The sequence below is a fragment of the Pelophylax lessonae genome (assembly GCF_965119305.1).
Source record: "Pelophylax lessonae genome assembly, chromosome: 6".
Lineage (NCBI taxonomy): Eukaryota > Metazoa > Chordata > Amphibia > Anura > Ranidae > Pelophylax > Pelophylax lessonae.
The window spans coordinates 267,699,958-267,726,767 of record NC_138773.1 but is presented as its reverse complement, the minus strand read 5'-3'; the positions used below and the strand labels follow the sequence as shown (position 1 = coordinate 267,726,767).

The 26,810-nt window shown below is 42.2% G+C and overlaps 1 protein-coding gene across 1 annotated transcript in view; it reads left to right on the top strand.

The window, feature by feature from the left end:
- Nucleotides 1-26,810, top strand: part of PSMD14 (proteasome 26S subunit, non-ATPase 14) — a 163,634-nt gene that overhangs the window by 117,084 nt on the left and 19,740 nt on the right. Inside the window, exon 7 of the mRNA XM_082261044.1 lies at nt 23,958-24,065. Coding sequence (XP_082117170.1) covers nt 23,958-24,065 — 108 coding nt within the window. The remainder of the gene's footprint in view (nt 1-23,957; nt 24,066-26,810) is intronic.

Sequence of the window (26,810 nt, the reverse complement as noted above, 5' to 3'; positions counted from 1 at the left end):
GCAGTGCGTGAGACTTTAAAGATGGAGGATGCGGCTGCTGTAGCCACGGACGTGACTGTGTCAAGTCGCATCGTACTCCAAAGGTGTTTCCTTATGTGCCTTATTTTGACAAGTTTTCCTGTAAGGAATGGCAACAACCAAAATGACCCTTTGTTGTCCCCAAACGTTTTGCCCTTTTGAGGAGTCACTTTTAAAAAAGTGGACTAGTTCACCAGTGGTGAACCCTCCTGTTTCCAGGTTGAATAAAGCAACCATGATCCCAGTAAAGGAATCCCCGTCCATTAAGAACCTGGCTGACAAGAAAGCAGAGGCTGTGTCATGCAGCATGTTTACTTTGGCTGGTTCGGCATTGCGGCCAGTCTTTGCCTCAGCCCTGGTGCCTCAGCCCCTAACTGAATTGGCCAAGCTTTTGTGCCAGGGCCTGGCGGGTGAGCCCGCTGCTTATGTTGATTTGGTGGACCAGTTGGTCCATGGACTGCAGTTTATTTGTGATACAGATTTGGATTCAGCTCCTGTGCTGTATCTTTCTGTTTCAGTGGTGGCGATGAGACGTGTGCTATGGCTTAAGTGGTCCACAGACCAAGCCTCTAAGAAAGCTCTCATTGATATGCCCTTTCAAGGCGATCGCTTGTTTGGGGCTACCCTGGATGACATCATTAGGGGTATGACGGGAGGGAGGAGTACCTTCCTGCCATAGTCTAGGAAAGGAAAAGAGCCTCGCTGCAGACGGGGGCCCTCCTTCTCAGCGCATAGGAAATTCCTTTGTTCTTCTGGGATGGAGAATCAGGGAAATGGATCTTTTAACCACTTACTGCAAAGTGACGTAGGACTACGTCTGCAAACTTTGCGGTAGTATACCGGGATGATGCCTCTAGCTAGAGGCACCATCCCGGTACCGTGGTTTACAGGCGACGGTCGGCTTTCCATCAGTAACGACCGATGCAGCTCGGGAGCCGCTCGATCGTTACCCGGGTGAGTGGGAGGGGACGTCCCCCCCCCTCCCGCCGCCTTCCGTGACTTTGCTCGGGGCTCCCGTCCCACCGGGAGCCCTGAGCACCCAGCTAGCACGTCCACCGGCTGGATGGAGTCCCGATCAAACGGAAACTGCTTCGATCGGGTCTCCGATGACGTAACCCGGAGGCGGCGTCCATGACGTCACATACATGGAAGTGTAGTGGAGGGGTCGAGGGTCTTTTAGACCCTCGATCCCTCCATAAAGAGTACCTGTCACTGCATATTGGTGTCACAAGGAATGTTTACATTGCTTGTGACAGCAATAAAAGTGATCAGATTTTTTTTTTTTTTTTTCTTTAAAAAAACCTGTAATAAATTTAAAAATAAAATAGGGAAAAAAATAAATAAATTTAGCCGCCCCCGTCACCGTTAGCTTACGCACAAAAAAAAAGTATATGGAAGTCGAGCTGCGAATGAAATCGCTGTTCAAATCACACATGTGAGGTATCGCCACAATCGCCAGAGCGTGGGCAATAATTTAATAAAAAAGAGCTACACTCTAACTCTAAACTGGTAACCGTTAAAAAAAATTTAAACCGTCGCCTATTGAGAGCTCTATTTACCGTAGTTAGTCGCCATCCCACGGGGGGGGCGCAATTTTAAACCATAACATGTTGGGTATCTATTTACCCGACATGACATCATCTTTCACAATATACAAAAAAAATGGGCTAACTCTACTGTTTAGTATTTTTTAAATGCAGTGAAATGTGATTTTTCAATTTTTTTTTTAAAAAAAAATGGTGTTTTAAAGACCGCTGCGCAAATACCGCGTGACAAAAAATATTGCAATGACCGACATTTTATTCTCCAGAGTCTTTGCTAAAAAATATATATAATGTTTAGGGGTTATAAGTAGTTTTCTAGGAAAAATACTGGTTTTAACTTGTAAACAAAAATTGTCCGAAATAGGGCTGGGGGCTTAAGTGGTTAAATCTTCCCCGGGAGGTTCCAAGCAACCTTGGTCTGGTAAGTCTAGAGCTAGCTTCCCCGGACCAGCAGACAAGACTCCTTCAGCATGAAGGTCTGCCTTCATCCATTATTGGGTTGGCGGGACATCTTCGCTGGTTTCTGGCCTCGTGGACTTCTTTGGTTAGCGTTAAGAGATCCAAGAAATGTTTCTTTTGGGGGTACCCAGAAAAGGGAGACAAAGCTTGTCCTTTTTCCGTTTTTAGGTCCTGAGTCTCCTTGTGCAGATTTAATTCCTGCAAAGGTTCAGGTGATGTCTGAACTACCTAAGGTCCCCCCTATCCCTGTCCAGGGAATTGATTTACCTAGTCTGATTTTCTATTTCTGACCAGGGTGGTCCTTCCTCTGCCAAAACTTCAGGGACCACAGGCTGTGATTCACCAGCTGCTGTCACTCAGATAGTTCTCTCTCCCATTTTGCATTCAGGTTCTGTGTCTGGTGGTATCCACTTTCAAGATTGTTCTGTTTGCACAGTCCTACATACAGCTTCTTTAGCAGGTTCTGCTCCACATGAGGATACCGAAGTTCGTGATGAGGTCACGGGGTCCTCTGACAGACGCCGCAGGCATTCAAGGGCCACGCTAAGGCCAGTATCATCCTCAGCTAAGGCTTCTTCCGCAGTTTCTGCAAGGAATCAAGAGCGATGATCTTCCATTCAATCCTGGAGACTGTAAACGTCCCTTGGGGGCTTCCTCTCAGAGAAGACCATTTGTCCCAATGTCTGATCTACCATCCTGCTTTACATTCGCTGGTTTTAATGGATTCACTATTAAAAGCCAGGTACTGAGGGATAGAGGTCTGTCTGGATCAGTGATCCCTACTATGGTGAAGGCGAGGAAGATGTCCTCCAGCAAGATATATCATTATACGTGGAAAGCGTACGTTTCTGTGAGTCGTATGTGTGAGTCGATTGGCGCTCATCCTCAATCCTTTTCTGTGGCTCGGACCTTAACCTTTCTTCAATAGGGCATTGATTAGAAGTTGGCCTTGAGTACCATCAAGGCCCAGGTGTCTGCCTTGGCAATCTTCTTTCAGCGACAACTAGCCACACACTCTTTAGTTTGTACCCTTATTTAGGGGGTTCAACATGTGGCCCCACCTGTACGGTCTCTTTTGGCACCGTGGGATTTAAATTTGGTGCTTTTCGGCTCTCCAGAAACCTCCATTTGAGAATATTTTGGAGATTCCCTAGCCTACGTTATCCCAGAAGGTGACATTCTTGGTGACTATTACCTCGGCCCGCAGGGTATCGGAACTGGCGGCATTATCCTGTCGCAGTCCCCATCGCCCTTTACAGAACCACTATTCTCATACTTACAAGGTGTACAGTATTGGATTTTAGTCAAAATCTTACTTTTAAAAATGCTGTCTGAGCACAGGCATCTTGGATGTGGGCATCTGAAGCCACAGTGTAATCTGCTGTGTCCTTCTTCCTGATTCCAGGGAGTGTTCTGGGAGTTTTCTGATTCCAGCCTCCTGGGAGTGATGACAAACAGCTCCCAGGATGCAATGCAAAGGTGGAAGTGATGTCAGTGGCTGCGGCCACAGAGGGGGGAGAAGGAGGAAGTACAATCAAAAATGCCCTGAAAATAAGGTAAGGGACCCCCGAAAAAAAATTGAAAATGCCCAATTGTTGATCAGCATAGCGAGCACTCCAGGAATCACTAAAGTTGCAAAATAGGCCAGAACTCCGCTTTAAAGTAATATTAACGGTTCCTTTAAAAAAATAAAAATAGAGTTATACTTATCTGCTCTGTGTAATGGTTTTGCACAAGGCAGCAACGACGGTCTTCTTCTCGGGTCTCCCACTGGCCCTCTTGGCTCCTCCCCCTTGACCTGTGACCCCAATAACAAGCCACTAGCTATGGGGGCATACTGGTGCATGCTTGCTCCCAAGCCCCGCTCTATGCATTCATAAGACACCCAGCACTGCGGCTTGTCCCTGCCCAGCCCCCTTTGGCCCACTGACTGTGATTGACAGCAGTGGGAGTAATTGGCTCCCACGGCTGTGTCTCAGCCAATGAGGGGAGAGAGACCTGCGACAGCCGAGGCTCATGTTAGGCCCCTTTCACACATACGGTCCGTTTGTCCATTTTTCATCCATCCGTTGACGGATGAAAAAACTGACATCAATGCATCTCTATGTAAAAACGGATGACATCCGTTTTCATCCACCTCTGTCAATGTCTGTTTTTTGGAACGGATGAATGCCCTATTTTTTATCCGTCAATAAAACGGATCGGACGAAAAACGGATGACCATGGACAAAGGGTCAGTTTTTCATCTGTTTTTGCATTGGTAGTGGATGTAAAAAAACTGGATGAAAAACGGATACATCTTGACGTGACTGAACTGATGAACTGAACGGACTGTATGTGTGAAAGGGGCCTTGCATCGCTGAATTGAGAGGGGGCTCAGGCTAAGTACTAGGAGGGGCTGTGGGGGAATAACACACAGAATGTTTTTATCTTCAGCCTTTACAACCACTTTAACTCAAAGGGAAGGAGTATGGTCGCTTTCACAATGTAAACTAAAAATTACATATTGACAATGACCATCTTTATTTTATTTATTTACAACTTGAGGAAATAGAAGGCTCGGTTTCCACTAGTGCGACTTGCGGTGCGACTTGACACATGTCAAGTCGCACAACAAGTCAAAACCCATTGTTTTCAATGGGGCACGTTTCCACTGCCGCGGCTTCAGTTGCCGCAACCTCAAAAGTAAATCGTGTACTACTTTTGAGCGCGACTTCCCTCTATATATGAGGGACAAGTCTAACTGAAGCCGCGGTTTACTTTTGCTACGAAGTCGTGCTAGAAGTAGCACGACTTCGTAGCCGCACTAGTGGAAACCTAGCCTTAGTGTAAAATTATAGTGTGTTTGTGCTTTAGTAATTACTGACCTTGTATTCAAAGGTGGAAATATATTTTAAATATTTATGATCACATGTTTTCAGAAACGCCAACATACTTAATACAATATAGGAAGCAGATGATAAAAAAAAAAATCTTAACAAAGCCCTTTGTTTGGAAGGTTATGTTGTATTTAAATATAGCCAAGCATCTATTTATGTTAACCACAAAAAATATTTAGTTTGAACATTCCATAGGTCAGTCACTTACCATGTTTTTTGAAATGAAAAAAGAAATTCTGTCCAGTTTTTTTTTTTTTTCCCTTTTCATTTTTTCCAAGCCATAATGATTTTCCAAAGGAACACAGATGTACAAAAAAGATGCAGCTTCTATTTTCTATTGACAGCTTCCAAATATTTAGTATTTAATTCCAAGAGTTGCAATTAGTACAGCAGCCATGCTACTGAAACCACACATCCCACAAGCTAATTATGTTTGCAAGGTCAGAAAAAATACATATTTCCAGGAAAAAAAGGGCTGTATTAATGTGTATCTTTTACTTGGCTGTTAGATCACAGTTTGTTGATCTGGAGTATAATGTGTACAAATCACAAATTTGTCTGATAACAGAAAATTGGTGAGTGTGTGAGTGTGATTGTTTATTTGACTAACCAGTATATTCACAGCAATCGCTTCCAAATATCTCTGCAGTAAAGATGTGTTAATTACAAAACAGACAAGGTCTTCTATTATATTAAATCTTCTAACAAGAAGACAGCGGTAATCACACATTTAAATAGCATCATCAACCCCTATTTTAGCGTGGTGTTTTGATCCACGAGTTACATGTAGACCAAAGGTGCTATTAAAGACCGAGCATATAAAATAGGCAGCGTTACACCCACAAAACGCATTCAACACGCAAACAGACCTTTAACATAATTTTAACAAGACTAAAAAATTATAAACTCTCATATTCTGCAGATTCATGAGGCGTGAACAGGAGGGTTTTACTAAAGCTAGCCTGATTGCTAATGGCTTTATTATAATTTCTCTCCTACAACTGTGACCTCATAAGTCTTGAGGCACATGGTGAACTAAAAAAATTGGATGACTTCTTTTTTTTATTTTTTAATTATTGTAATAAAGTGACGGCAATCAAAGAAAGCTGAACGTTTCCCAGGGATGGTGAATCTTCCTCTTACAAGGTTATCAAGCTGTAAATTTCAGCAAATATGCGTTTTAAGCTGATGTTGTGTATATTTAGCTTTTTTTTTTTTTTTTTAAATTGTAGAAGAACTTGTCATTTTTTTTTTTTTTTTTTATGGTTTACCTTAATTCATGCTGTAGTGTGCAGTGACAAATTGTAGCTGGTTGCACTGCATTTAAATGCAGCATATTTTGTTTTCACTCAATGAACATCAATGCAGCACATGATAACAAAATGCGAAGTTCACTTTTCCTAATAAAAATAATAAATGCAAATCTTTTTGCAGAATAAACATTTTTTTTTTTCTGTTCGGAGCCTGCAGAGCATTGCACCTGCGATCAAGGGTACAGTGTCAGCCAGCACACACTGGCTAGAGGTCTCTGCCTGTACCTCTGAAAAGTTTGCCACTGGACATCTTCAGTCATCCACATCTGGATCAGTGGGAATGGGCTCTACTCCTGGAGGTCTTCAAAGACCTTTGCCACAGGTCAGGAGACACTGAATCACACATGATTCATGTGTCACTGGTCAGGTTGTTTGCAAAATCTGGGGACCCTCAGGCCTTTGCAGTGGACACTTTGGTGACTCTGTGGGTCCAGTTCCACCTGATATACTCGAGATGAAGGACATCCCGGTGATTCCCATTGCACTGAACTGGCCCCGGAGGGCATGGTGCCTACACTCTCTGGGCCCTTCGCACGCACACACAATATATATCTAGTGATTATAACTGAGTTTTGCACAAATCCCTTAAATGCCCCTGTAGAAGCGGCTACTGCCGTGAAACATGTTGGGTCAGTAATTTTTGGGCAACATCGTTCTCTACATAGACACTACCCAGGAGAATCCACTTCTGGCTGGTATAGGGTATATAGTGGCTTCTATTAACCCCTGTGTAGGATTCGACATTACCATCTGCATTCAGTATACTAGAATATGGTCTATAACTGCAATTTTTTTTAAAGTTGATGTGTTTGTTCTATTTTGTATCCTGTAAACACAGCATACATTTTATGTCTTTATTTTTGTCCTTAATAAAAACTGTTCGATATTTTTTATACAATTTCCTCGAGCATATTTGTCATTGACAGCACCCCACTAGAAAGTTCCCCCCCCCCCCCCCCCTCCATGCGCCCTGTCCTTTTCTTTTTCTATATATATATATATATATCGAGAGAACGCGCCTAACTGCTGCGTATTAGTGCGCGACACAGTGCTAGGAGGGTAATCGTGTAAATTTCTTTTATCACAGTGTGTATGTATGTATGTATGTATGTATGTATGTGTGTGTGTATGTATGTATGTATATATATATATATATATATATATATATATATATTCAGTATATATATATATTTGTTTTTGTTTTACTACCTTACTCTCTCTATTAATTTTATACCTTAAAAACATGAACATAAAAGGCATCCTTCAACATGTCTGTTAAGCACCCGCTGAGGTGTTGTTTTTTTTTTTTTTGCATCTTGCTGTGGTATAATTAACACCTATTTTTCCCACAAAACGTTAAAGAGCTAGATATCAGTAAATCAATGTATTTATTTATTTTGGCATAGACTCTCACTATAGAAAAAGGCATACATTTCACAACCCACATACAATAATTAAAAAAAAAAAAAAACCTTCCTATTAAGTTTGCAATACAAATGTAAATTTGTATACACATATAATTTTTTTTTTTTTTGGTGTGTTTGTGTGTATATATATATGTATGTGTGTGTGTATATATATATATATATATATATATATATATATATATATATATATATATATATATATATATATAATATATAATGTGTGTGTATATATGTATGTATATAAATATATATGTATTTATGTATATATATATATGTATGTATATATATATATATGTGTGTGTGTGTATATATATATATATATATATATATATATATATATATATATATATATATATATATATATATATATATATATATATATATATATATATAATATAGTGTGTGTGTGTATTTACACACACTGACACTTTGTTTTGTTGTAGCTTCTAATTTTACATTGCAGGTTGTTTAGTATACTGGGTTCGTTAATGCTGTTGCTATAGTGATGCCAGCTGATTCTCTTGTTTTATGCTTACTTAAAGGATGGCCATATTTACTTGAACTACTAAAAAAAAATGCTGTTTATGAAAACAATCTGCTTGCAGAAATGTAAATTCATGCACATTTTACATATGGAAAAAAATTGCAGATATAGTTGAATAACCCATGTAGACCTATGTAAAGGGTAACTTCATATTTCCATAGTCATAACTGCTGTTCTATTAAATTTAATATTTTTAATTTTCCTTTCCTGAAAGAAATGTATCCAAGGTGTGAGTTTTCAATGTGCTTATAAATTGTATGTGTGTGCAGTATCTAACAAAAGTAAGTACACCCCTTGGGGTGTAGGGCGGTATGCTGGCGATAGGGGCCAGGAGGGTGCCCCGCCGGCAACCGGACATTTAGCTGTGCGGGGGGGGGGGGTTGTAAATGGTGGTGGCTCCTGCCAGGGCCTGTCCTTGAGGCCTAGGGCCCCTGACAGCGATTTCGGCGGTGGGAGCCCCTCCTCATCCCCTGGTGTTGACTTCTGGATCCTTTCACTTCATGATCACCGCAGGTGGAGTGCAGATTATCCTGGTGGCTGCAGGTGCCGGTTTCTGCTGGGTGGTGAGTTTGGTGGGGTTTTCTCTCTCTCTCTCTGCTGAGGATCGCTTGGTGCTTGTGCCTGGTGACCAGGTGGTGCTGTCAGCGCGGTGGGGGTTGTCCCTTTGCAGTGTCTTACACTTTTTGTGGGGCCCTCCTGGTGACTCATGGAGTCTTTGGAGCACATCTCCCTGCCTGGCCCCTCTCTTAGGCTGCGGGGCCCTCCGGGTCCCAACCATCCATCAATGCACTGACGGCGGTCCTGGAGTCTGTGTCCCAGGTGAAGGTGGCTTTCAGGCAACGGGCTAGCAAAAAGCGCCCCCTGCCTCATCTGTCTCATCTGATCCTGAATCTGATTCGGCCGCCGCGGACATGGGTAATCCTGCTGGGTTTGCAACCACGCGCCTGGAGTCCTCAGATAGTGAGGATGATTCCTCCACATCTGCAATTGCACAAGAAAAGGCGCTGGTGAAAGCACTGATTGGATCTGTGCGTGAGACCTTGAAGATGGAGGACGCAGTTGCAGCTTCAGTGGAGGCGCAGGTTCTCTTTGGCATTCACAAGCCATCCAGAGTGGCAAAGGCGTTTCCTTTCCCCACCTATTTTGACAGGAATGTCGCTAAAGAGTGGGAGCAATCAAAGTGTCCCCTTAGAGTCCCTAAGCGGTTTACTAGGCGTTACCCCTATGAGTTGTCATGGTGTTTCAAACATGGCCTGTGATACCGGTCCTGCGTTCACCAATCATGTAGGGTGTACTGCAAAAAAAATGCTCACCACCTGCTCTCGACCCTGCACAACCACTCCCACCAACACAGCACTGTCACGACTACCAAACCGTTCAAACAACGGTCTTGCAAAGACCTTTGCAAGATTGGTGATCACAGAACCAGTATATCACAGGCCATGTTTGCAACACCATTACCAACTACATTGCAGGGCTTGTTTCATTTCAGCTTCTGGTGAGTGCATTTGAATGGTGAAGGGAGAGCACAATGAAGAAACCTTTGTAATACACGGGGTGTTACACATTTGGTATTTCACGGCAGTTTTTTTGGTGAGTGTATTGGCACTCTGTCACAGAAGAAACTGATCTGTGGTAAACCAGACAACGGGTTTGTGATGGCTACACATATATTGGGACTTTTTTGGGTTATTTTTACACATTGATCACTACACGAGAATTTTTTTTTGACGTTTGTATTTTCTATTTGAGACTTTAAATTGTCCAGTTATACAGTGCTTTGCGAAAGTATTCGGCCCCCTTGAACTTTGCGACCTTTTGCCACATTTCAGGCTTCAAACATAAAGATATAAAACTTTAATTTTTTGTGAAGAATCAACAAGTGGGACACAATTATGAAGTGGACCGAAATTTATTGGATATTTCAAACTTTAACAAATAAAAAACTGAAAAATTGGGCGTGCAAAATTATTCAGCCCCTTTAGTTTCAGTGCAGCAAACTCTCTCCAGAAGTTCAGTGAGGATCTCTGAATGATCCAATGTTGTCCTAAATGACTAATTATGATAAATAGAATCCACCTGTGTGTAATCAAGTGTCCGTATAAATGCACCTGCACTGTGATAGTCTCAGAGGTCCGTTTAAAGCGCAACCCCCCCCATGCTAAAGTCTATATGCTTCCTCAAACACACATCCGAGGATGTGTATAAATCCAGGGAGCCTGGCAACAGGAAGGCGCCCCCTATGGGAAATAGGCAAAATAGGCAAAAGAACAGGAGTCCAGCAAGTTTAACCACTTGCCGACCGCCGCACGACTATCTACGTCGGCGGTCAGCCCCTCACAGGCAAACTAACGTAGGGCTACGTTGCTTGCTTGTGAGGGTCTAGGGAGCGAGCGCGCGCCCCCCCGCGTGGTCACGGACCCCCCCGCGCGTGTGACCAGCGGACCCGATGTCCGCCGGTCACTCGGCGATCGGCGGGGGAGAGGGAGAATGTCAGGCAGCTTGTGTAAACAAACTGCCTGTCATTCTCCTCGCTGCAAAGACACTGATAAAACGGATCTGGTATGTAGATCCGTTGATCAGTGTCCTTACAGCTAGAGCCACAGCCAATCACAGTAGAAACCACGCCCCTAGGGACACACACAGCCCCTCCCTTCCAAATAAAGTTAACCCCTTCACTACCAGTGTATTTTTACAGTAACAGTGCATATATATAGCACTGATTACTGTAGAAATGTCACTGGTAACCCCAAAAGTGTCAAAAATGTCAGTCAAGGGTCCGATCTGTCCGCCGCAATGTCGCAGTACCGCAAAAAAAATCGCAGATCGCCGCCATTACGCGTTAAAAAAAAAACAACAAAAATGACAAAAATCTTTCCCTTTGTTAGTAAACGCGATAACTTTTGCGCAAACCAATCAAAATACGCTTTTTGCGATATTTTTTTTACCAAACATAGGTAGCATAAAATAAATTGGCCGAAAATTTTTAAAAATTTTGATTTTTACATTTTTTTTTGGGGGAATTTCATATAAAAAAATGTGAAAAATATTGCTATTTTTGCAAAATTGACGCTCTTTTTTTGTTTATAGCGCGTGATCAAAAAATCGCACAGGTGATCAAATACCACCAAAAGAAAGCTCTGTTTGTGGGAAAAAAAGGACGTCAAATTCGTTTAGGTACAGCGTCGCACGACCGCGCAATTGTGCGTTAAATTCACGCAGTGCCGAATCGCAAAATACCCCCTGGTCGGAATGGGGGTAAAATCTTCCGGGGCTTAAGTGGTTAAGAAAATTATGAAAAAAAAAAAAATAATGCAAAAACCGATAATACATACAAAATTTAGTTCTGCAGTACAAATGTGACTCCATTAATTATGCCAATGCTGGGTGCTGCTAAGCAGGATGATGATCAAAGATGTTAATGCTCCAATCTTAAATAGAGAATTATGTAAATTATATAACATAGGTGTTATGCATTTCCTAAAGAATAAGTTAACCTTTTCAAAATTTTTTTTTTTTTTTTTTATTGCAAGCTTTAACCACTTTACTACCGCTTACGGGAATACTACTGCGGCAGAGTGGCTCGTTCCCGTCCAGTCACGTAGTATTAACGTGACTGGACTCCTCCCCTTCTGGGCGGCGCTTGCGCGCCGCCGGAGGCTCGCTCCCGCTGTTTTCATTCACAGCGGGAGTCGGGCCAGGGGAGGAGCAGCGGCGATCGCCGCTGCTCTTACCCGATCGTCGGGGATCGAGTCTGGAGATCCGCCCGCTGTGTGTAAACACAGCGGGCGGATCTCCATAGTGACAGGGAGTGACAGATCGGACTGTTCAGCATAGCTGGACATCCGATCTGTCCATGAATCACATAGTCACCTCCCCCCCTACACGTCAGTAAGCACCAGGCATACATTAACCCCTCCCTCTCCAATAAAATTAACCCCTTCCCTGCCAGTGTCATTTTTACAGTAACAGTGCATATATATAGCACTGATTACTGCAGTAATGTCACTGGTACCCCCAAAAGTGTCAAAAATGTCAGTCAGGGGTCCGGTCTGTCCGCCGCAATGTCGCAGTCCCGCAAAAAAAATCGCAGATCGCCGCCATTACGCGTTAAAAAAAAAACACCAAAAATGACAGAAATCTTTCCCTTTGTTAGTAAACGCAATAACTTTTGCGCAAACCAATCAAAATACGCTTATTGCGATTTTTTTTACCAAACATATGTAGCATAAAACAAATTGGCAAAAAACTTTTAAAAAAATTGGTTTTTACATCTTTTTTGGGGGGAATTTCATATAAAAAAATGTGAAAAATATTGTTATTTTTTCAAAATAAACGCTCTTTTTTTGTTTATAGCGCAAAAAGTAAAAATCGCACAGGTGATCAAATACCACCAAAAGAAAGCTCTGTTTGTGGGAGAAAAAGGACGTAAATTTCGTTTGGGTACGGCGTCGCACGACCGCGCAATTGTCAGTTGAAGTCGCACAGCGCCGAATCGCAAAAAGTGGCCTGGACGGAAGACAGCAAAATCCTCCGGTTGTAAAGTGGTTAAGCAGTGCACCTGCAATCAGCAGATTGTGGCTGCCATGTCAGGATCCTGCAGACTCTTAGCTGTCTTCCTTCTATGTGCATAGACAGTTACCAAACTGCAAGAAGAATCAATGAACTACGAGAGCGCTCACCAGCACCCTCACAGTTCATTGAGAACTACAAGCTGTCTCCTATGGTGGCCAACGGTACATGTAGTTCATTCACAGGAGAAGATCCCTCACCCACTATCACAGAGCAGAGCGCTGGCAGTGGGAGGTGGGTGTACCATGCTCTTAAAGGTGAACTTATCCTTTTAAATCTCATAAGAGCGTAGCTGATTTTTTCAGACCTTGTTTCAATGTTGCCCCAAGTTTTTCTATCCATATTGTCTGCACTGAAGTACCTGTTTATCCCAATGGCATTTTCAGGCTCTCGCAGTACATGGTGAATTTGGGGTTGAGGTTTTTTTAACACATGCATGTAATCGCAGCATGAACAATTACATGATTACGAGATTGGCTGTGAGAGCCGGCAGCCTCCCATTGCTTTCATCCCTGCTGCCTACTCGCAGCTAACCATGAAAACCCCCCTTGGCATACTCGCATGTAATCACTGACAAGGTGCATTTGCAGGTCTGGATGCACCCTAAGGCCCCTTTCACACGGGCTTTCCGATCTTGTCCACCTGTCCGTTTTTCAGGCGGACCTAAACTGATGCTCCATGCAGCTTAATGGAGCAGCAGATGTCAGCGTTGATATCTCCACTGACACCCGCTGCTAACCGATCCTGTCCGTGAAATCCGGACGGATGGAAACCCCGTTTTTCCATCTGTCTGGAGGATCAGATCGGATAAGATCAGATTAAAATGGACAAGTGGTCTGTTTTCATCCGATCTCCCATAGAGCAGAGCGGGGCTCTGACGGCTCAGTCCCTGCAAAGTAAGCGGAGATGGACCGGTCATCCGCCTGCTCAACAGGGATCGGCGGATCGATCCCCGCTGAGCAAAACGGAGTCCGTCAAGTGCACCCCCTGTGTGAACGGGGCCTTAGTAAATCTGTGCCCATTTCAAGCAACTGAGAAGTATCTTCATGATCTGGTCTGAGCACAGTAACTAAAATAATGTGGACAGTGTAGAAGTAGCAAAGTGATGAGCTTCTCTTTCTGTCACTCTTCTCTCTTTTCCTCAGCATGCTTTTTCTTAGCACATAAACTGATTGGCTCCTTGTTTTACTTCTTTTTTTTTTTTTTTCTTCCTCGTACTCCAACTCTGTACAGGGACTGCATAAGACATCATGATACCAGGTCAAGTGGAGGTACTTAAACTGCATTTAAAAAATACATGTAATGAATACAGAGCTGCATTCATTTGTGTCTTTTAGAATCTGCTTAGAGTTTAGCTTTAAATACATCCAGTTGCTCTTTTACTGTGTTGGTATATCACTCAAAGAAGTGGAGACTTTAATTGGTACTGACTGAATTGTTATTCTTCTCTATATATGACTATCATTATCGTAGAATATGAGGTCACCAAACTAAAACACAAATCTCTTCAGCTAGCAGTGACATTTTAATAAGAGTGGGTTAGCATCACTTGAACATTAGTGCTGTTCATTGCATTGTTTGGCTTTTTCTGAGCCATTTCATGCTGAAGTGAGGCTAACTGCCGAGTACAGGGCTGTAGGAAGACAAATGTACCCCCAAAGTATCAGGTTCCCCTAAATCTGACTGAGCAGCAACAATGAAGGCCCCTCAAACAAACACAAAAAATATGGTTTCTTGTACTCCAGTGGCCCCCAATATCTTGGACAGACAAGTATATTGAGCAGAATTATTCAGTACACACTAGCCCTCGGAAGTAATTACTTCATTACTTTACAGAGCTGCATTAAAGTAAATGTAAATCAATACACTGAAATTTTATATAGGCGTTAAAATGGAAGCATTTACAAAAGTTGTTTTCAATCTCCTTAAAGTGGTTGTAAAAGCAGAAGATTTTTTTTTTATTAACCACTACTATACCGGGCCGATTCTGGCACTCGTCTCCTACATGTAAAGATCATATTTTTTTTTTTGCTAGAAAATTTCTCAACCCCCAAACAGTATATATATTTTTTTGTAGCAGAGACCCTAGGGAATAAAAACGGTTTCACGACTAATAAAATATAAAATAAAAAAAGAAGAAAAACCCTAAAGTTAGCCCAGTTTTTTCTTGTATAATGTGAAAAATGTAATGCCGAGTAATTAGATACAGAACATGTCACGCTTTCTAAAATTGCGCACACTTGTATTATGGCGCCAAACTTCAGTACGTAAAAATCTCCATAGGTGACGCTTTAAAAATTTTTACAGGTGACCAGTTTAATGTTACAGAGGAGGTCCTGGGCTAGAATTGCTGCTCTCACTCGAACGTTCGCAGGGATACCTCACATGTGTGGTTTGAATGCTGTTTACATATGTGGGCACGGCGAACATATGCGTTCCCATCTGCGTGCGGGGACAGGGGGGCGCTTTAAACATTTTTTTTTTATTATATTTTTACACTTTCCATTTTTTACATTTATTTGGTTTTTTTAAATCACTTTTATTCTTATTACAAGGAATGGGGCCTGACAGGTCCTCTTTATGGAAAGTTGTGGGGGGTCTAGAAGTCCCCGACATCTTTACTCTAGGCTGGAAAGATCCCAAAAAAAAAAAATCTTTTAAAACCTTTTAAATTCATGATTTTCCTCAAAATTCTACAAACAATACCCCATAATGACAATGTGAAAAGTTTGTTTTGAAATATTTGCAAATTTATTAAAAATTCAAAACCTAAAAAATCACATGTACATAAGTATTTACATCCTTTTCCTTGACACTCCAAATTGAGCTCGGGTTCATCCTGTTTCCACTGATCATCTTTGAGATGTTTCTACAACTTGGAGTCCACCTGTGGTAAATTCAGTTGATTGGGTATGATTTGTAAAGGCGCACACTTGTCTACGTAAGGTCCCATAGTTAACCGTGCATGCCGGAGCATAAACCAAGCCATGAAGTCCAAGGAATTGTCCATAGACATCCGAGACAGGATTGTATCGAGGCATAGATCTGGGGAAGGATGCAGAAAAATGTCTGCAGCGTTCAAGATCCCAATGAGCGCAGTGGCCTCTATCATCTGTAAATGGAAGAAGTTTGAAACCATCAAGACTCTTCCTAGAGCGGGCCGCCCGGCCAAACTGAGCGATTGAGGTTGAAAGACATTAGTCAGCGAGATGACCAAGAACCCGATGGTCACTCTGACTGAGCTATAGAGTTTTTCTTTGGAGAGAGGAGAAACTTCCAGATAAACAACCATCTCTGCAGCACTCCACTAGACAGGTGTGTATGGTAGAGTGACCGGATGGAAGCCACGCCTCAGTAAAAGGCAAATGACATCCCGTCTGGAGTTTGCCAAAAGCCACCTGAAGGACTGACCATGAGAAACAATATTCTCTGGTCTCATGAAACAAAGATTGAACTCTTTGGCCTGAATGGTAAGCGTCCTGTCTGGAGGAAACCAGCCACCGCTCATCATATGTATACTACCTGTATACTGTACATATTAACTGTAATTAGTGTGGGTGCATTTCATAGACAGGTATGCTTTATCTGGACTAGATGAGAATGAATATGTTGACATTTGGGATAGATGCAGTGGTCCTGGGTTACTTATTTCCATCATTAGATATTGAGCAAGGACCACTGCACCAAGTGTCAACCCTTTCACCTTTATCTAGTCTTGAAGAAATGGACCTGACTGAATTGTTGTGTTAGTACTGGTAATGGTTAAAAATTGATCTAAAGCATGCTTCAAATAAAATTTTTTTTTTTTTCTCTTTTAAACATTGTCCTTTATTATAACTCATTTGCATATTCAGTGCTATATTTAAAGTTCTGCTTGCCAATATCTTTAACCTGTGGTTTAGCACAGCATAGCCCCTATCCTCCTCTTCTCGGGTCCCCTGCCTGAGATCCTAGCTCCTTCTGCCTGCTAAGCAGCTTGTTGTGGGGGCACTCGTGCATGCTTGCTCCTGAGCCCTGATCTGTGTATCAAATGACACAATGGCTTGTGTTAATTGCACTGCTGCTGTCTCTCAGCCAATGAGGAGAGAGAGAGAGCCAAGAGTGCTGCTCTTGTGCACATCGCTGGATTGAGATTGGGCTCAGATAAGTATAAGGGGGGCTGGGGGTAAGCGCAAACCACAACATTTTTTTTTACCCTAAGAGTCGGTTCACACTAAGGCGACACGACTCCTTACTACTTTGGGGGCGACTTGTGCATTACCATGCACCACGACTTCGGAGCGACTTGCAGGGACTTCACATAATGGAAGTCTATGCCAGTCGCTCCGAGGTCGCCCTAAAGTAGTATAGGACCATTTTTCTAAGTCGGAGCGCCTTGTGTCCTATAGCGGTCAATGGACCGCGAGGGAGCGCGACTTGTCAGGCTGACAAGTCGCGCTAGTGTGGACCGGCTCTTAAGCATAGAATGTATTATGTTAAAAAAAAAAAAAAAAACGTATAGATTTACAAACACTTTAGGAATTGAATAGAAAGTTGTATGCTGAATGTTCTAGATCAGGATCATTTATACACAAGTCCTTCATTGATTGATGTGTTCTCAATCAATCATGTACTGATGTAGTATTATGAGGCATGGCATGTAAAGTGACATAGCTTTGTTTTTGTTTTGTTTCTCAGCAAAAAAGCAGGTTTTGAATGTATATTATAGTAGAAATGAGTGTGCTGTCCTTGATCTGCCTCAATATTCTAAATGTCCAGATGTTTACATGAAGGCTTGTTTGTTTCTTTCCCAGTACTATTTCTGAACAGAAGTAAAGCACTGTGTCAGAGATTGTGACATATGGGACTAATATCATGAGCACTGTCTAAATTTAAATTGTGCACCCGAAGCACTGATGTTGTGCAGTCTGTTAAGTTTCTCCATGTTTTTGTAGTTTGATCTTAAAGCTTAGTGATGGCAGTACCACGCACTGTAGAAAAAAAAAAGTTAAACTAAATAATTTTTAAGTAAAAAAAATAATATATTTTAAAGTAAAATGATGGAAAAAGTTTAAGGCTGTGATTGTTAAAGGGAATGACATAAAAAAACTACACAAAAGCAAAATTATTATTTTGTAGCAAAATGTAGTATTTTTAAGGAGTAGGGGTATTCTGTTGCATGCATTCTCCAGCAAAAGTGGGCATACACATATTTAGTAGGAGATTATTATATATTTTTTTAACTTTAATCAAACTGGACCATTGATTTGTATTGTTACATCTGTTTTCCAACTTATGGAGCACACCTATTAGCCTGTAAACATTTTAATAATATCTGTCATTTAGAAATTGTTAGTTTTCAGGCATGGGAGGGGTCTGTCCACTTAGAACTGACATTTTCTGCAATTGCAGGTAAGTGCTTTGTATCTGGGTGAGATTTTGAGATCTCTCTCTCTCTCTCTCTCTCTCTCGCGCGCGCTCTCTCTCTCGTTCCTGTAGGCTTTGCGTGTTTGGGGCCCCCAAATTCCTTCAAACGGCCCTGTGCACTTGGGTAACTCAGTTGGGCTGCTTACTCTTGCAAAGAGTATTTTACTATGTAAAATGCTGCAGAATATAAAATGCCACAATAGGGAGGTGGGTGGGACAGCAACATACATAAACGTCTGTGCGGTGTTGAACTCACCATCTTACTGGTTAACATGTAAAGCAAAGGGGTGCATTTTAAAGTGATTAAGTCTTTTTTTTTTCTTCTTTTAAAATAACAAACACGTTTTACTTACCTCCTCTGTGCAGTTGCTTTTGCACAGAGCAACCTGGATCCTCTTTTCGGGTCCCCTCCCTACTGCTCCCGGCCCCTCCCCTCCTGTCAAGTGCCCCTACAGCAAGCAGCTAGACACAGAGTTGCAGTTTGACCCTGCCCCTCTCTCTCCTGATTGGCTAGCTGACTTTAATCGACAGCTGCGGGAGCCAGCCAGCCGCGGCTGTGTCTCAGCCAATCAAGGCGGAGAGTACTTGACGGCCGAGGGACTTGTGGACATCGCTGGACAGAGATGGGCTCAGGTAAGTATTAGGGGGGCTGCTATACTCAGAAGATGGGTATTAAGATAAAAGAACCTTCTGACTTTACAACTCCTCTATGGCCTCTGCAGTGTGGAGCATGCACTGAAACATGGACAGAACTTGCTGTTCTACTCAGTTGCACGATGATAGTCACCATCCTAAATGTGCACCTGGCTTCTGGATCCAATTGTAGCTCTAACAGAGGGCAAGCTGCAGTAGTGCTGTGCAGGACATAGTCAGGCCACTTTCCTATGATTAGAGGCACATATTATTCCTAACTGAGAAATTTGTTATTGAGGACAGAAGAGTTGGAGGCCATCACTACCAGAGGTAACCTCTGCATGGAGATTATTTTAGCTTATCTTTTTTTATTGCAACTTTGAGATGGCTCAGGTAATATTAAGGAAGGCATATTGAGAAAGTACATGGCAAGCAAATATCAAAACCTTCAGACCAGGGCTCATGTATCACTCCACACATTTCCGGTGTCCTGTATTAGTCATTTGTGAATTAGAATGTGTTTGTCTGTACTAGTCTTGTCTTTATACATCACATGTAATACGGTAGTTTCTTCCATGTTATTTTCAGAAAGCTTCAATGCGTTCATTATCTGTGTTGCATTCCATATCTGATATTTACTTCAGAGTCATTAATTTAACATGAACTGTTACCCTGCTGTAGTGGTGTTCTTCCAAGCAAATAAAAACAGGAACTAATCCAAAAGTTGTACATAAGGTTTTCAAATCTGTGGGAGACCAATCAAGCATACAAAGATGACAAGATATTGGAATCCAAAAGCCAAAGAAGCACAGAATGCTTTGGCAAGAGCCAGCCTGGTTCTCTGCCTTTATTCACGATTATAGAGTGATAATCTTCAGATACGTGCCACAATTCTATGTAGCTAAATTAGGCTATTTTCCCCTTCTTTTCAAGCTGAACTCCGGCAAGCCTCTTAATGATGTTAAATGCATACAGTATATGTGAACCAAAGGAAATGAATAAGCTATTGCGCTGGCTAGACTCCAACTGTCATTTAACAGGCACATAAGATGACCAGGGGTGTAGTGAGGAACGCCAGGTAAAGTGGATGCAACTCTCAGATCAGGTTTTGAGATCCCACATTCAGCTGGTAAAATACGTATTGAACATTTCATCATTTTTCTAGGTAAATATATTTCTAAAGGTGCTATTGACATTACATTTTCACCACAAGCCAGTAACCACCCATATGCAATCCATACATACAAAGACATCAAAGCAAATTATGTTCAGAAAGTTATGTGTAATAAAATAGAATGGCACAAGGAATGAATATTGAACACTGTAACTGAAATGTATTTAATACTTCGTACACAATCCTTTGTTGGTAATGACAGCTTCAAGATGCCTCCTGTATGGAGAAACTAGTCGCATGCATTTCTCAGGTGTGATTTTGGCCCATTCTTCCACACAGAGATTCCACACAAGATTCTTCAAATATTGGAGGTTCCGTGGGCCTCTTTTATGAACTCTGATCTTTAGTTCTTTCCATTGATTTTCTATTGAATTCAAGTCAGGTGTTTGGCTGGGCCACTCAAGCGGCTTTATTCTCTTTCTTTTAAACCATTTGAGAGTTTCCTTTGGCTTTGTGTTTGGGCTCATTGTCTTGCTGAAATGTCCACCCTCATTTCATCTTTATCATCCTGGTAGATGGCAGCAGATTTTTTATCAAGAATGTCTTGGTACATTTTTCCATTCATCCTTCCATCAGTGATATGAAGTTTGCCAGCAGTTCCTGTGGTTTTATAAAAGGGCAGTCTTGTTTCCCTGAAACATGTAGCCACGCTCCGTCCACTTCCTGTCACCATCACCCAGCAGAGAGAGGTGCTGATTGGAGCTGCAGTCATCCTTCTACACCCGGAAGCTGCTGCTGCCTATGTTCCAGCCTGAAGCCTGGCAGCTGTACTTCCACCAACAACACTGCTTCAGCTAGCCGCTTGCCTGCTGGGCTCTGCAGCCTCACGGTGCCAGTTTTGGGATTGAGGCATCTCTTGGCAAAGAGCACAGCCAAGTGCCGACCCCGCTGCAGTTGAGAAGTATACTTCAATTTGTGACACATTCTAATATTTCGATCCATGACCCCCCCCCCCCCCCCCCCCAGTCTGTTTGGACAATAATGGAACAGCTTTAATGCCTTTTCTTCTTGCACAAGATAGCATTGTGTACTGCATCAGAGTCTGATTGTCCCTGTTGCTGGTTCTTTCTCTTCTACTCTTTGCTTGGAAGCTGACGTAAGGACAGACTTACACTAATTATGATTTTAAAATGCATGTGCATTTTTAAAAAACACAATTTCTTTTTTAATTCTGTCCTTGGCTTCAGTTTTCTATGTTTCTTTTGTTGAATGTACTAAGTATTCCTAGTTGGTGATAAATGACTAAACTCATGTCTTTTAACCAAGTTCTCACTACCATTGTTGGCAAGCCAAGCAAGGGAGTTCTACTTCTTCTGATGATAAATTCTATAAACTTCCAAAGTAAAACGCTAGTAAATACTAATAATATGATCTTATTGTGCCAAATCACCAAAATACAATAGTCCTCAAAATCTCATGTGTGTGCAACAAACATGAATAATGCATAAAATGGGAATAATCACTAGATTAATATATACATTATAAATAACCGATATGAAACTCCCCAAAAACACATCCTGCAATCTTCTTGTCCATTTGCATGCGTGCTTGCTGTGCATATTATAAAAAGAAAAAAAAAAGTGTTCCACTAACTCGGTCCACCACCTCTCAATAGAGCCTGTTGCCTCTGTCTGACCTCCACAAGGGTAAGGTCAAACAGCACTTTCCCAGTAATCTAGGTCAGACTCCTCCAGCAATCTTCCAGTGCATCCAGAAATCTGTCTGTATACCAGCCAATTCACCAAAAAAAAGAAATATACCTCTCATGATGTATGATGAAACAAACGTGGCTTTATTAACCACTTCAATACAGGGCACTTTCACCCCCTTCGTGCCCAGGCTAATTTTCAGCTTTTAGCGCTGTTGCATTTTGAATGACAAGGACCATGTCATGCAACACTGTACCTAAACCAAATTTGTCATTTTTGTTCCCACAAATGGAGCTTTCTTTTGGTGGTGGTTGATCACCGCAAGGTTTTTCTTTTTTGCTAAACAAATAAAAGAAGACCGAAAAGTTTGAAAAAAAAAAAAAATTATTTTTGTTTGTTATAAAATTTTGTAAATATGTTTTTTTCCTGCGCTGACGGGCACTGATGATGAGGCACTGATGATGAGGCACTAATATGCAGCACTGATGGGCACTGATAGGCAGCACTGGTGGGCAGCACTGATAGATGGCAATGATAAGCAGCACTGATGAGGAGGGCACTGGCAGGCTCCCTGAGCACTTATTGGCATCCCTGGTGGCCATGGGTGGGCATACCTGGTGTCCATGGGTGGGCAATCCTTGGTGGCTCTAGTGGCATCCCCCAAAGGTCTGCACTGGTAATCAATCCCCCCCCCCCCCCCGAAAGCCTCCTTATACGAAATGTATTTTAATACTCAAGGGCACCCCAGATTGATGGGGTGGCTGTCCTGATGTTACTGGACTGGTTCTTGCTGGATGCTTCTCTCTCATTAAACTGTAGACCTTGGAGGCTTTGGACATTAGAGCCAGCCCCCGATGATACCATCCTCCTCATAGAGACGCACCCACCAACAACCTGACCCTACGTTTGGAGGGTGACATCCTTGTTTTCATGATCAGGATACTTAGCACACCCTTGTGGCTATCATTTGAACTGTGGTGCTTTGTGCTATATGCTGTGATTCACATGTGTTGTGGTCTCTGTACCTTGTTATCTTTGTTTTTTTATCGGATTGTATCATAAATTTATGCTTTTAGCATAATAAAATAAAGATTACAAAAAAAATTGTCTGTACAAGCTGGTTTGGCACTCCCTTCCTTTCAAAACCTCAACAAACTCCTCTAGGGGTCCAGAAAGACCCCACAGTTGCTGGTGAGCAGCTTCTAGGACCACAAATCGTCTATACTGTATAAGGTTCGGGGCTCCTACATCACAACGATTGCATATTTATCATGGAACTCTGTCCTTTTAGTGTATGGAAGCTCAAATCGTAGCTAATACTTGAACATTTAACCATAAGCTTAAAGTTTGTACATGCTCAGTGATAGCTCACACTTGATATAGGTTAATTCCTGTATGGTTTGGAAACCACTGACATTCAAAAGCCATAGAGAAAATAACATTTTTATTTTAGGCACACCACTGCTTAGCTGGGATATGTTTAGACACTGAAATGTACATTGTTTAGTACAGCACCCTTGTCAATAAATTCCATGTATATCAGGCATAAATATGTTTCATGTGCATAGAATTTGCTTGTTGTCGTGGCATTTTTGTGCGATCATGCGTGCATCACCCTTAGTAAATCTGGCTTGACTGATCGGGTGTTGTTGGGAATATGGGCAATGTCTTAGACCTAGACAATATCTGCAAAGAGATAAAAATCCAAAGGTTGTATCCCTTCCCTTTGTATCTATCCAGGACCAGCATATTTGTTTTGACTCGTTTCAGTTTTTTAAACTGAGGTTTCATTACAGTATACATACTTATGTGGGCTTCCTTGCACTATTGAGGGAGAGTTTATAAAAAACAGATTGTCAGCAGGTAGATATTGCTGGCCAAAACTTATAAAAGCCATCTGATTTGTTCCTAGCTGGCTATAATTTCCTTGTCATTCTGCTTATCTTTCTAGAGTAATTGAAGTGACAGGTCTGGGCCTTAAATGCAGTCCCTTAGCTTGTGCTCACTTTCATGTTTAGTCTCTTTATGAAATTGAAGAAGATACGCTGGATACGTAGGTGTCAGTTCTATGGAAAGCATTAATGTTAATACATAAATTGGTTTATAAATAACTGTCCAGAAATATTTTTCCCTTTCACATAATTGGTGTTACTTTTACTTCCAGAGAGACATAAATGTCCTGATGGCTCTATCGGCAGGAGGGCCTATTTATTAATATTATAATTAAATGAGTGTTGGGCATGATGCCAACTTAGATATGAGCAAATCTTGCATGTCCACTGTTTTTCAGTTCCTATGTCCAAGGAATTGACATTGCTTTTTTTTTTTTCCCTTTAAAGGTTGTTATAGATGCTTTCCGATTAATCAATGCCAACATGATGGTTCTGGGACATGAACCAAGGCAAACCACTTCAAATCTTGGTCACTTAAACAAACCATCTATACAGGTAAGAGTTTTATTTATGCTCTATGAAGTAAGATTTTCTTTTTTAATTAAGGTTTATAGCTTTTTCTGCCATTTCACATGTACTTTTATTTTACAAAACAAGTTATTCCTTTTTCACACAACTTTAGGTGAATCTATCTTCTAAAAAAAAAATGAAAAGCTCTGATCATTGTAAAAGCCGCAGTAAGTAATAACATAGCTCTACATAATAGTCAACCCCTGGGTGGGCGGCTCACTGGATTGGATGTGTTTTCTCTAGCACATCCTACAGATACTCAATTAAGTTGGGTTCTGGAAAATTTGGAGGCCATGTCAACACCTCAAACTCATTAAGTTCCTCAAACCATTTTTGAAATATTTTTTCAGTGTGGCAGGGCACATTATCCTGCTGAAAGAGGCGACTGCAATCAGGAAGTCGTTTTTATGAAGGGGTATACTTGGTCAGCAACTAGGTTTAAGTAGGTGGTGTGTGTCAAGTTAATATTCACATGAATAGCAGGACCTGAGTCTTCCCAGCAGAACACTGCCCAAAGCATCACACAAGCCTCAGCTGGCTTGTCTTCCTATACTGCATCCTGGTGCCATGTCTTCACCAGGTAAGGGGTGCACACGCACCCAGCAATCCACATGATTTAAAAGAATGTGATTCGTCAGATCAGGCCACCTTTCATTGTTCTACGATCCAGTTCTGATGCACACATGCCCATTGAAGGTGCTTTTGGCTGTGGACACGGGTAAGCATTGACACCCTGATTGGTCTGCGACTACACAACCCCATACACAACAGACTCCAATGCCCATCATATCTCCGCTTTCAACAGAGCAACTTCAGGGATAACATGCTTACTTGCTGTTGAATATATCCCACCAACTTTCGTCGAACAAGATGTTCAATGATATTCACATGACCTGTCAGTAGTCATAATTATGTCTTATCATTGTATGTTCATTTGTAGATAACATGCACAAATAGTAGGTTGCACCAAAGCCTTCTTAAAGCGGAGTTCCACTTAAAAGTGGAACTCAGCTGATCTGCTTCCCCCCCCCCTCCGGTGCCCCATTTGGCACCTTTCGGGGGGGGGGGGGTGAACAGGTACCTGTTTTTGACAGGTACCCTTCCCCACTTCCTGTGAGACAGCGCCCCGCGCTGTCCCTCGGAAGTTCGGCCCCCTCCTTTTTCCTCCGCCACTGGGCCAGTTGCAAAGCGCAGCGTGCTTTGCGCATGCGCAGTAGGGAACCAGCAGTGAAGCTAAAAGGCCTCACTGCTGGGTTCCCTTACCCTGGATGGCGGCGGCACCTGAGAGCCGATACGTAAATCTGCTTCGGGTGGCGCTGCTTCCCAGTTTTTTCCCGCTTACCGGACCCGTTAATAGCTGGGAAAAGGATCTGGTCTGCTGTCCCCTCAGGCAGGAAGTCAAGTGAAGGCAAGATGGCCCTCACTCGACTCTATGGCCTTGGAGGACTGGAGCGACGTCATGCGTCGCTTCCTAGCAACAGATTTAAAGAGCCCAGTTTTTTTTCATCATGAAAAAAAAATTACTTTATTTTTTTTTTTAGTGTTTATGTGAGATTTGAGGTCTTTTTGACCCCAGACCTCACAATTAAGAGGTCCCGTCATGCTTCTTTCTATTACAAGGGATGTTTACATTTCTTCTAATAGGAATAAAAGTGATCGGAAATGTATAAAAAAAAAAAAAACGTGTAAAAATAAAGCACCCTGTCCCCGTTAGCTCATGTGCAGATGCAAATGCATACGCAAATCGCGCCCACATATGTAAACGGTGTTCAAACCACACATATGAGGTATCGCCGCAATCGTTCGAGCAAGAGCAATAATTTGAGCCCTAGACTTCTTCGCAATCTTTAGTTCATATCTTCATTTAGGCGGGTTTGACATGTGGCTCAACCTGTATGGTCTTTTTTGCTGCCATGGGATTTAAATTTAGTACTTTTCGGTTCTCCATAAACCTTCATTTGAGAATATTTGGGAGATTCCCTTGCCTACGTTATTCCAGAGGGTGACATTCTTGGTGGCTATTATCTCGGCTCGCATTGTATCGGAATTGGCGGCATTATCCTGTCGCAGTCCCTATTTAGTGGTCCCTAGGGGTAAAGTGGTTCTTTGTCCCTGTCCATCATTCCTGCCCCAAAGTTGTCTGACTTCTATTTGAATTAGGACATTGTGTTGCCTTTCTTGTGTCCCAAGCTGGCTCATCCCAAGGAATTTGCTTTGCATACCTTGGATGTGGTTCGTGCGATTCGGGTGTATCTGGCAGCTACGGAGTCCTTTCGGAGGTCAGACTTGCTTTTTGTGGTTACGGAGAGACCAAGAGAAGGACTAGCCGCTTCTTCGGCTACCATCTCCAGATGGATCAGACAAACGGGGACCCAGGCCTATTCCATTAAAAGTCAGGTTCCACCTTTCCCTGTAATGTCGTATTCTGCTCGGTCACTGAGTGCTTCTTGGGCTTTTCGTCATCAGGCATCAATATCGCAAGTTTTCAAGCCGGCCACTTGGTCGTCGGTGCATACCTTCACAAAATTCTATAAGGTAGATACTTTGGCATCTGCAGATGCTTCTTTTGGCTGCAAAGTTTTGCAGGCTGCTGTTTAGGAGGGGATGTTCCCCCTCGAGGGGTGATTAAAGAAAAATTGTATTTTTTTAGGCAGGGCTCCTGTGACCCAGTTAAGGGCTGTTATGTTTAGCCGCGGGTTATTTTCCCCACCCCTGCTTTTGGACGTCCCA